The 12,719-nt window shown below is 39.7% G+C and overlaps 1 protein-coding gene across 7 annotated transcripts in view; it reads right to left on the bottom strand.

The window, feature by feature from the left end:
• Nucleotides 1–6,705: 6,705 nt before the first annotated feature.
• The window catches only part of LOC148016575 (uncharacterized), a 29,687-nt gene continuing 23,673 nt past the window's right edge, over nucleotides 6,706–12,719 (bottom strand). Inside the window, exons 3-5 of one of the 7 annotated variants that reach the window (XR_015688179.1) lie at nucleotides 8,501–8,527; nucleotides 7,893–7,977; nucleotides 6,708–7,717 (exon numbers count right to left, since the gene is read on the bottom strand). Coding sequence is in view for 3 of the 7 variants with exons in the window: in XM_087664740.1 (XP_087520866.1) it covers nucleotides 8,505–8,527 (23 nt within the window). In the remaining 4 variants the exon portion in view is untranslated. Of the gene's footprint in view, nucleotides 7,718–7,892; nucleotides 8,011–8,043; nucleotides 8,073–8,500; nucleotides 8,528–9,791; nucleotides 9,916–12,719 lie in introns of those variants that run through there. The other 6 variants (XR_015688178.1, XR_015688177.1, XR_015688180.1 and 3 more) reach the window with 6 other exon arrangements.

Here is a 12,719-nt window from a genome sequence, read left to right as displayed (position 1 = left end):
ATTGTGGATATATTATGTCCATCCTGGTGATAATCAAGTGAGACTAAAGGTGAAGGAGTATATGCTTAGATTAGAAACAATATAAACCAATTTGGGCACTACAATGAAGGAGGTAAGTATGGGTAGGTGTGCTCTTCCATCTCAAATGGATCCATCATGTGAGTAGGCTAGGTGAGAGCTGGTTGCAGGTTGCATATGTCAAGCTCTTGAAATAATAAAAGTGTATCCAATGATCTTGATGTTAAGCTCATAAAGCATGACATTTTTGTTCTATTTTGTTGGGACCATGGCTACGTCGACTATAAAACTAATCATGCACATCAAAACTACATAATAGGATAGCGTACTTGCATATATATTCTCAAACATTGGTAGTAGGTAGGTCTTTTAGTCTTAGGTTTCATGATTAAAAACATAGTTATCCATGCTATTAGACAAATAATGACAAATAATGAATGAGCTAGACGAGTGGTAAATATCATTATAAAAATATAGCATGCTTAAAGAAAGAACTACCAAGGATAATTGAAAGAAAGAACTACCAATGATAATTGGAAGAAAATACATTTAATTCTGCGGAGTCACAATAGTGAGTGGTGCTTCTACCATGGGAGCCAAGCATTAGATCTTAAGAGATAAGAGGAAGACATAGAGAGTGTGTGTTTTAGGTTATTTGGCCTTCCATCTCCTCTGAAGGGAGAGGAAATTGCAAAAATAGAGATTAAAAAACATGAAAAAATAGAAAGACAACATATGTACACTTTTTAAGGGTAGGATGTGTGCCCATCATAGAAGGCGTCCTTCTCTCCATCTTCTACTTGAGAATCACATGCGCGACTTCCATCTCCCTCATCAGAGCGATCATTATCGTTATCAGCACAACACTTCAATGGGAGGGGTAGTAAGCACCTCCATCATCTTTTGCATCAAAGGTAGCGGCAACCCAGTCCCCTGCATCAACAAAAGCACAATCACCATCATCAGCAGCATCAACAGAGGCTACGCCTGATCTCCACGCTGCTGTCCAAACATATCGACATCAGCAAACTGCGCCTGCTATCCACATTTCCCGGCCTGTTCATCCCCATCTTCTGTTGCACATCAATCACCATCATCTTCTTCACCCCCAAAGGCAGCAACCAACCAGTCATCTCCCACCAACGAAAGCACCGAATTGATTTGCAACAACAACAGGAGAGATCGTGCCTGTTTGTTCACCCTGGTCTGATACCCCACCTGCTGTCCACCTAGATAACCCATACCATCTTCATCTCCCACATCAGAATAATCATCATCAAACCCACCTACAATTGCAATAGGAGTACCTCAACCTTCATCATCATGAAGGAATTCTGGTATCTGTCCTGCTACCCTATGATCTGCTTGAGGTCTCATCATCACCTTCTTCGTCAAATTCATCAGTATCCTCTTCGACAACAGTACTAGCAGGGCTTGAGAGATTGTAGAAACACCTGTAACTCCATCTTCAATTTCTTCATCTCTTGTTGAAGCAGCAGAAACATTGACCTTGTCTTCATCAGCTTGCAATACCTTCCACACAACCGACACCATTGTCTTTTGCATCTCCATCTTCTCCACTGCCCCCGACTTCTTCTGTGTAGCAACCTGTGCTCTCTTCTTTTCCCTCCTTCTGTTTGACATATTCTGCAAAGCAAGTTAGAGAAGAAGCTTCAGTCGGTCATTGGATAACAGATTAGAATTTATTAAGGGTCTTTGTAGAGCATTTAATTCAAAGTGGTTGCATCTGCCTGGCTAGGGGGTTTGACTGTGCATTGAAGAGAAGGAGAGTGGGGGGAGACTGTCCAACAACTTGGCCTCTCCAATACCCATCCTATTCGCAGCAAGGGATTTGACACATGCCCTTTTACTCGACATTTATGTTTGAGCACTATGCATGCTGGGTCAAGTGGAGTGAGTAGTGATTGCTCATTAGATTCTTGCATTGATCTTTGGAAGCTTTCAAATGTATATTGAGAGTAGATGGAGTAACTAAGACATCGGACGTGTTGATGCCTTTCATGTACAATTGCACAACTCTTTGATGCCTTTCATGTACAATTGACATAGAGTTGTGCAGCTGAGATTTTTCTTGTTTTTCTAGAGAAACTCTATCAAAATTTTGTTGGGATTTGATCACTTGAGATCATGTCCTTCAAGAGAACCAAGAGAACAATGATGATTACGGGAGAAATTTTGGGAAGAACTACTCAGTAAAATCAAGATTTCACATTAGAAGTTACCTTATTTGTAAGGACCATTAGCCTGTTTTGTGGATAGCCTGTTTTGTGGATGGCAGTAAGGTCAAGCCAACAAGAGATGATGTAGCTATCAAGACATGGGTGCACAAAACTGGCTAAGCTATTCTCTACATGTCATTTCTCATTGAGGACACTATATTGGGCCATATCTAAATAAGATTGTGCCATTGTAGGGCTCTTTGGTACAACCATTAAGGGTTCAAAATCACGAACTCAACTAGGAGCTACATGACATTGTGAATATGTCATGAATTCAAGACTATGTCATGAAGATCTACAATATTGGATACCAATCGGCCATCATAGGGCTCTTTGATACAAGTCACCAACTCAACTAGGAGCTACATGACATAGGGGGAAAAACATCCAGAATGCAAGACTATGTCATGAAGATCTACAGTATTGGATATGAATCGAGGAGCATGATGATGTCAATGACATAGGGAGAAAATATAAGTAGATGAGCATGACTTTGTGATAGCTTGCTTGCATGGGTTAGGCAAAAAATACTAATCTTTCTATGATCAATATCTTAGTGAAAGAGAATATCCCTATATTTAATGACCTCATTCTCCTACTTGTCAATAAGGAGACAAGGTTTGCAAAAAGATGGTACTATTAGCACAAGTGGTGTCTCTAGTGCTAGCAAGAAGGAAGAGCATCCACTAGTGCAAGTTGCCATAGTAGGGGCCATAGAGGACAAGCATGAGACCAAGGGTGTGGAGGGTACTAGGGGCATCAAACTCAACCCTAAAACAATCAACAAAGAGCCAAATTTCCTATAGGCAAGGGAAGCAAAAGAGATTGAGGTGGAGGCTATAGCATGATCCTAGCAAACTAGGATCATGCAATTATTGTGGCATGGCATGCTATTATGCATATGAATGTGCAAAAGAGCAATCAAATATTCATGTAAGAAAGATTCCCAATGTATCTATGCTTTAAATGACCATGGACATAGTAGGCATCGTGATTTCAAAGCAATCTTGCATGTGGCATCATGTGAATGGATACACCTGTATCTACATGAGACTTTGCATTTTTTGTATGCATGGCATCCAAAATATCCTTCCTCAAGGGATGTGCCCATTGAGAATGGTGGCAGTACACAATGATTATATATGTGCCAAGTATCAATCAAGACCTTATGCCCACTAAGAATGGTGGTAGTACACCTTGAATACTTGGTGATTATTTATGTGCCAAGCATCAGTCTCAAGATCTTGTGCCAGTGAGACAAATAATAGAGAGAGGATGAGATGTCCATTTCCAACCTTAGGGATGCACAATGCAAGTCACTAAAGTTCATACATGTGTTGTGACATGTGATAAGAAAGTGGGTTGTATGTTCAAACTCAATGCAATTACATAGGCTAAGGGAAATGCAAGAGAACTTAGCATGCTCCAAACTGAGATTTCAAATATTGGGATATTATGCAACAACATTGGCCATATGAATCTCTAGCAGTTATCATGCCTTCCAAAGTTTGGACTAGCAAACCTTCCATCATGAGGCAAGGGAAGCACACATAAAGCTTTAGACTTGGTGCACACTCATGTCTAGACTATATAACAACCTAACCTAAATGGGCTCAAATATTAACTTTCATTTGTGACTACACCAGAAAGACCTAGGTCTACTTTCTATGTGAGAGTCACAAGTTTTTGAGATATTCAAAGCTTTCTACATTATGATTGAGCAAGACTTTAGATAGAGGATAATCCATGCAAATGGAGGGGGAGGACATGTCCAAGGAAGTTAGTGATTATCTAGAATCTCATGGCATTGTTACGACGAATTTCATATGCATACGTAGCTAAGAAAATGGTGGTAGCATGCACAAAAACACTACGTTACAAAAGCTGCAAGGCATCTATTATATGAGAAGCATATATTCAAGCATTTTTTGGAAAAGGTAGTGCAATGAGAAACATACATAATGAACAAATTCCCCACCACATCTAACATAATAAAACACCATAGGAGATATATTCAAGACATGCCATATGTATCATACTTTTAAGATTTTAGTCTATATATCTATGATGTTCACGTTCCTCATGAGAAGAGGAAGAAACTATACTCAATGGAGGAGAAATGTATCTTTGTTGGATATGCAAGAGACTCAAAAGGTTAAACATACCTCAAATCCCGACTCATGAGCTATTTGTAAGTCATGATGTTGTGCTTCATGAGTTGAGTAATTAGTATTCCCATGTTGTCACAAACAATATATATTCACAAATATTGTTAGAAATAATGTGCACTAAGATGCACAAAGTAGAGTTGCATGTAGCTCATGCAATGGCATTGCTACCATTGATTCGAGTGGCACATGGATTGGACAATTGATAACGCATATAGGACACTCTAGAATCATGAGAAACACACTGTTGATGGTGTTACAATCCTAATCGAACCTAGCCACATGCCTTTACAAGCTCAAGGTCAATGCCAAATAGCCCAAATCTCATGCTGACGAGAACACTAATATTCAACCACATATTGGCTATATTATTATTTAGTTAATAAAATCAAGGGTAAGAGATTTTAAGAAAAAACATTAGAGCCTACAAAAATATGGAACAAAATTCAATTTCTGGAGTCATTGCATATGTAAGATTTCCAATAGGGAGGTTGTCATACCATGGATTTGCAATTATACATGACTACATAACAACTACAAGAGAAAGAGCCTAAGAGGTTCAAAGATGTAACTAGAAGATCCACAATGGATACATGCTATGGATGAGGAGATAGATGCCTTGGAACAACAAGGCACATGGACACTTGTGGACTTGCATGTGGACAAAAATACCATTGGATGCAAAATGGGTACTATAAGATTAAGCAAAATGCAAATGATAGCATGAGTATACATAAAGCTTGCTTAACAATATAGGATTGACTATGATGAAACGTCCAAAGATGCAATAAGACAATCCACAATGGATAGATGCTATAGATGAGGAAACGATGCCTTGGAACAACAAGGCCTATGGACAATTATGGACTTGCCTGCAGACAATTATATATTGTGGATAGATGCCATAAATGAGGAGATGATGCCTTTGAACAAGGCCTATGGATAGTTATAGACTTGCATAAAAACAAGAATATCATTGGATGCAAAATGGATATACAAGATTAAGCAAATGCAAATGATAGCATATGTAGACATAAAGCTTGCTTAACAATACGTTATTAACTATATGATGAGATAGACGGATACATTATAGAGTGGTAACTTAGCTGACAAAGTACACATCCAATAGCCACATGGATATAACTATTGTGACAATATTAGAAACATCAAGCTTGCAAATAAGTCAATATTTCATGATCACATAAAACACAAAGATCCACTACCACTTCTTCATAAAAAGATACTTAGTTTAGATATAGACATATAGCACATCTACATAGAGCAGCAAGTTGCAAATACATTCGTCCCAAGAAAAATTAGGTTCCTAGGATATGGGGTACACAACTTAATGATGCAAGCTCATGCACTCATTCACAAATTAAGCTTGAGGTGGAGTTTTACCTGCCAACTCACACCAAATAGGCATACACAATGTCCACATTGGATGAGCAAGACGTAGCACATGCTACCCCACATCCACCTTTTTGGTATGATGTGTGCATGTGCACTCATAGTGACTTGTCATGATAATAAAACAAAGCAAATTCCAAAACACTTCATATGTTTCACTAGTACACATGCACATGGCAGGTCACATTTGACAACTTGCATATTTCCGATTCTAAATTTGCTGTTTTTATTTCCTTGGTACTTTTCATGGTACTATCCAATTGAATCCTCTTCCAAAATTGGCCTTTAGCCAAGCTCTAGCCTATACGATTCCAAACATCCTTGGTATCTTCATCCTCTTATGTTCCTTCGAACCATCCATAAAGTAGGCTTGCTAAACATGCATAGGGAGCGGGAGCGGCCACGTAGCTTCATTAACCACCGAAAAATTGTCCATTTGTTTCAGTTCTTGTTTTTACCTCCCTTGGACTTCATCTTCAATCTTCTTAGAAGCTGTAGCCGCCTCTGCTGAGAACTTTCTCACCAAGTCCACCAAGCGTGTAAACACTTCGGCAAGTGAATCTTTCAAAACCACATTGGTGCTTGGCCAAAGGAAAGAGATATAAAGAAAAAGAGAAGGGAAGGGTGTTGGAGAGGTGGAGGGCTTTAAGATTGCGTATACTACTTTCCAAATAAATTGTGCAACTTATGTGACTTCTTGTTGAAGCAATAATAACAAAACCTACTATTGTGAACAAAACTTGTATGAAGTTCATTCTTGTTTTTCGCAATGTGCAAAGAAGCTACATGAGTGAAGATGTGGTGGTACACATCTAACTGTACAAATTCACTGTCAATGCAGGTGAAAGAGTGCAGGTTAAAGACCTTTAGATGTTAATTGTGACAATGCAACTAGTTTGCCTATCAAAACCAACCTTGGATGGAGATGGTTATGTTCTGTTCACTACCCCAAAAAATTCCATATACAATATAAGATACTCAACAGATCAGACACTATCCTGTTCAAGTAGAGATATAGATGCTTTTGTTACGATCTTGCCAAATGACCCATACATTCAGATGTGGTCAAGTTTATCTTAAAGACTTATTAAGGGGAGAAGCTTTGGGAAACATCATAATTTGTGAAATCTAATTTTCCAACACTGGCAGACCTTGCTATTGAAAATAAGCATTCTTTATTATCATCTGCTAAGTCACATCAAACTGTCCATCTCCCTTCATTGCTTGAAGCCATCTTCTAATTTGTGTAGTAGTTCATGAAGCCGTCTTACATGAAGCATTGGCACAATCAATCACTCACACAACTCCCAGTTTGCATTACTGCCCTGAATCCATTCACCTGAAATTCTTGAGAGCCACTGCTGTTAGTTAAAGCTTACCCTCTCCAGGACAATTATCAGGACATACCATTGAGGAACAAAACCTTTCATCGAGAAACCTGAAGGTCATAAAAACCATGTCCTTTTACATAAGGAGGTGAAGAATGTCATAGCCAGCATCCTAGGAGTAGAAAACCTACTCTCGTCCTGAACAATGATACCCAGAACTCAACAGGGAATACACCAACTTGACAAACTCTATTCAGAATCGTGCTGCAATTTCTCAAGGAATTTCCACACTCCCAGGGAGGAGAGGATACCATGTTGAGTCCATGGAGACTAGTTCAAAAAGAGTTGCTACCCAATGGACTTGGGTACACATCAAAAATTCAGGAGCACCTTTCTATAATTTTGCTCAATGAACCTCATTTCCATTGAATGACAGGGTATAAGCTAACACAGCTGAATAAATGTTCCTAGTGACAAGAAGTTCATACATATGTCATCCTCAAAACCAGTGGAAGTTGTCGTTCACTTTATCTTCTTCAAAGACCGTCGATATCTGGAAAAAACCAAGCAACATAACCCCTTAATAAAAATATAAGGTCATATTTTGAAAGTGCAAGAGGGCTAGGCAGCAGGGACTCCCAACATTATGAAACTTCTTCCAATCCCAAAAAAATACCCAATAAGGCAAAAGATACACAGGTAAGCCCAGTCCTAAAAAATGACAGGACCTATCATGCCTCCATAGAGTGTCTTCCTTTCCAAAACACGACGACCTTCTGTCCAGAAATAAACTTCACGTGCCATCAGGTCCATCTGGTAAGAACAGCAATGGCAGTATAAACCATGCTGACAATTCAAGAAGACACCAGTTGAGATACCAACTGCTGTCATGTGTCAATCTTCAACATCTGAAGAATCAAAAGTTCAGAAACAGATTTTGCACCCCACTCAGGCACTAAGATTCATTCCCCAATCTATTCTTATAATCAACACTACACGGTGGTATAAATAAAAAACTGCACCTATGACTTCCAATGATTCATGCCCAGTTTTAACTGTAGTAGCTATATTCTCCATCATAATCGGTTGCAATATTCAAACAGAAAATCAATAATACAAGGCAGGCCCACAGCAAACAACTAAGATGCATAAATGAACCTCAGCTGAAGAATGCGTTTATTCCATTTAAGGTAGAACTGCACAACTGTTTGTTATCTTGATTTGAGAAAAGACAATGACTAAAACACAATTTCAACTAGATAAAATAAACTGCAGGATGCAGTAATTTTAATAGCTAAGACTAATAGCGCTGAGGAATCGATGAAAAGAAGCTTACATTTTTATGGTCCCTTGAAAAAGAACCCTGCCAAGAACAAGGTGCAAATATTACATAACTGATGCCTTTACCCATAATAAGTTGCACAGAGAAGACAATTGAGAAAAGACATCGTCAAAGTCAATAGAGCCCAAGTAAGGTTTCTTTGCTGGAAAGTCTAAACTGGAGATGTGACACACAGGATAGTGTGAGGTCATGAGTACCACAGGCTGCAATGAGGTCATGAGTATTAAGGGGAAGGGCTCGCTAACTTTGCATGACTGCCATCATTATAATCATCATCATCAGAAAACAAGGAAATGCAGAAGCCGTTTTGATACAAGTGGCAATGGATGACGTCATCAAGGCAATCTCAGCCATTGCCAAGATCGGTTTTCATTGTCTACCTTCTTGTTAACTACAGTATAACTGACATCAACAACAGAAGTTTGATTACTTCACATCCAACAATGCTTGATTGGGTGAACATACAGGAGCACAATGGTGCAGATCAGTCCCACACAAATATTTTGAACCAAGCTCAACAAATGGCACTAGTCCGGAGGCTTGTTCTTGGACTAAATAGTTAGATAAAGAAAAGGTCAGACCCTTTGACAACCTTACACCTTCTACATAAGACAAAGCATCTTTTGGCACGACCTCAAATAGCCACTAATAACTATTTTCAGAATCAAGAACCACTAAGAGATGTACCACAGAGCCAACAAAAGAATGCTCTGTGAAGATTGATAGCTTAAATACATGCCTGCACTGACCTAATGTACCACCCATGAATGCTCATCATCCAAACCCAGAATAAATCAACTTACTTGAATATTTATTAAGAAACCAATGCACCATCCAAAGAGCATAACCATAATCATCCAGGTAAAAGTGTGTTGATTAGTAACACACATACTTGAATATTTATTTCGACAGCAATGCACCATCCAAAGAGCATAACCAGCATCATCCAGCATCATCCAGGACAAAGTTCTATGTATTGATTAGTACCACACATGGTTTTCCAATCTTATATTGTTGGAACTACAACTCAGCTCGCATGCACATACTTTTGACCAGCTCAAATGAATGGGGAAAATAACCTTCAAAACCAATTGGTCACTGAATGAAGGTCCCTTACTAGTAGCAGGAGAGGTAAAATCTGTAGTATGTCAATTTGATGTCAACACAAATTCTGGCAACAATGATAGGTTAAACACAACTGTTTGCTGGTCTGATTGAGAAATAAGGGTTTCAGCAGTTGAACAGAGTGAAAAAGAGAAAAATTAGAATGAGCTGCTTGATTCACCTTCCAGCTTGTTATGACCCTTTTTGTGATTAATTCCCTTCATCCTTATCGTGTGCATGCCAGCCACATGACCCACTTACTTTACTCTAGTCCCACTTCACATGCATCAATTGGCTGGAGCATCCTACATAAATGTGTGCTATTAGTTGTGCCCCACCTGAACCCCATATATTTATATTCTATAATACATGCATGGTCACAGCTCCTTAAGGTGTTTCCCCATAAATATCATGATAACTAATTAACACTTTAATTTGCATGACAGACAATGTGGTTTGCTGGTCCAATAGCAAGTGTGTGCATGCCTGCCACATGACCCACTTACTTTACTCTAGTCCCACTTCACACACATCAATTGGCCGGAGCATCCTACATAAATGTGTGCTATTAGTTGTGCCCCACGTGAACCCCATACATTTATATTCTATAATACATGCACGGTCACAGCTCCTTAAGGTGTTTCTCCATAAATATCATGATAACTAATTAACACTTTAATTTACATGACAGGCAATGTGTTAGAGATTGGCATCTCCTAGATAGGCATTTCCTATCAATTGTGTGTCAAGTTCCATACAGTCCGTAGGTGTGCCACGTGGCAGCACTGGCCAGATCGCCACATCAGCAATCCAGTCGAACAGTTTTTTTCTGATCAGACAGTATAGTCAGCTGCATTTACAGCATATTTTCATGATTTTTCCTCAGGCTATTTATTGCCTGTTTTCAGCACACAGTTGGACATATTTTCTGATCACAGGTTTCCAGATTGCTGATCATGGAGACTGCTGCACATACTGGTTCACAGCCCGTGAGATCTTCAAGGTGGAGACATATGCAGACATACACTCTACACCTGTCTACATATCTGCTTCCTTATACAGCATTCTTCATTGCAGATTTTTTGCATTCCACTCTCTTTCTCTCTCTCTTCTCTCTTTGCTCACTCTCACTCTTGGTCATATGCTTCTGCACCACTTCACTTTGACATGGTATCAGAGCATTGAAGGACTGGTGGACCTACCTGAAGAGGAGATTTCAGCGTGACACAAGGCTACGTTTTCAGCGTTCAAGGGTTGCTGAAGCTGCTGCTGGTTTTTGCTGTTTGAGAAGGAATAAGGCTGTGTTTTGGGCCTTCAAGTGCAAAGTTTACCTTTTCATCACCTGACTTTTGCTGTTTGAGAAGGAAGAAGGCTGTGTTTTGGGCCTTTGAGTGCAAATTTTACCTTTTCATCACCTTCGAAGGGTGAAGAAGGAATGGGACGAGCGATGAAGAGCCCTAGCAGATTGCATTTACACAATCAAAGGGGGTTGCTTTTTGTGTTTTGTGCAGACATTTTAGGTGAAGATGTCTTCCGAGGCCAAGACAGAGTTTCAAGCAATCATGGACCAGAAGGTGCCCGTGTTATTGGCTATTCCATCAGATCAAAAGCTCGATGACAAGAACTACCACATCTGGTATGTTATGATGCTTGCTAATTTTGGAGTTCTATGATTTGGCAGAGCTTGTTATGGAGGCTATCCACCATTCTTCTTCAAGAGAGGAGTCCAAACTCTCTACCAAGTGATAAGTTGGAGTTGGCAAAGGCTTGAGCACATTGGGACAAACTAAATGCTCGCATCCACTTGTTTTTATTTCTCTCATGCACTACAAATGTAATCTCCCAAATAGAGCATTGGACGGTGGCTCCAAAGATATGGCTGGAGCTTGATCAAATGTATAATCGAATGACCGTCATGAAACAAGTTTCTTTGGAAATGCACATGAGGACCATGAGTGTCAACGAGTTTCTTTGGAAGTGCATATCAACAAGCTGAGACAGCTTCAAATGTAGGTGCAAAACACAGGAAAGGTGATCACTTTTGAAGACATGGTAATAACTCTTCTTTCACAATCACCGCCTCATTTCAATGGTTTTTATTCCGCCTTGATTGCCTCAAGGCAGTCCGAGACTCTTCGTTGAGAGGAGTTAGTTCCTACGGTCTTGGACCAAGAGGAGTAGTTGAAAGGGACCAATGCTTCTAAATAGGAGGCATTGATAGATAGTCAATCCTCTCAGAAGAAGGGGAAGGACTAAAAGGAGGACAAATCAAAGAAGGACAAGGAAGGAGTCCAATTGTCACATTTGTGGCAAGAAAGGTCATTGGAAAAAGGACTACCACAACAAGAGAAAAAGGAAAAGAATGAGAAATCTTCAAAGGATTTCGGAGCGGTGGTTGCTCCCTCATCAGCTGCTTTTCTCCACTTGGAGGTGATTGAAACATCGACCCTAAAGGCCTCTGATGTTGCATTGATGGTCCCCCACACTCTGGAGTGGATTGTTGATAGTGGTGCATCCCGGCACATAACTCCTTCTACCACAGGTGTTGCTCATTTGCAGCCTTCATATGGACAGATTCTCATTGGTGATAGTTATTCTATCCCTATTGAGAGACAGGTAACATGCATCTTATTCCAAAGGTGTAGGGTGGTGCCCATATATCCAAGGTGTGCTTTATGTGCCGCCCTTGGGATACCATTTGCTTTTGGTACACAAGATTTGCGCCCTTGGCCTCTTGGTCAAGTTTGAGGTGGATTCCTTTCAAATTCTTGATCGTGGATCGAGACAAGTTCTTGCTTCAAGTTATGAGGAAAATGGAGTCTACAAGTTGCGGTCTTCTTCTACCATAACTTCTCTTCTTCTTACCTCTCAAACACAATCAGAGCTTTGGCATGCTCGATTTGGCCATCTGAACTATGATTACCTTCAAAAGGCGTCTAAGGGACTACTTATTTGAGGTTTACCGGATATTGTAACTAGCCTTTCGCCTTGGATAGGGTCGTAAATAACCTGATTAAGCACTATTTACAGCAATTAACAAATTCACAAAACTAAAATGCACACTTTTCCATATAATCTTGGACATTGGACACCCTATTGGCCCCAAAAA

The sequence above is a fragment of the Lygodium microphyllum genome, chromosome 23 (assembly GCF_053477565.2).
Source record: "Lygodium microphyllum isolate KBCC chromosome 23, Lygodium_microphyllum_v1.1.10, whole genome shotgun sequence".
Lineage (NCBI taxonomy): Eukaryota > Viridiplantae > Streptophyta > Polypodiopsida > Schizaeales > Lygodiaceae > Lygodium > Lygodium microphyllum.
This window is presented reverse-complemented; position numbering and strand designations above follow the sequence as displayed.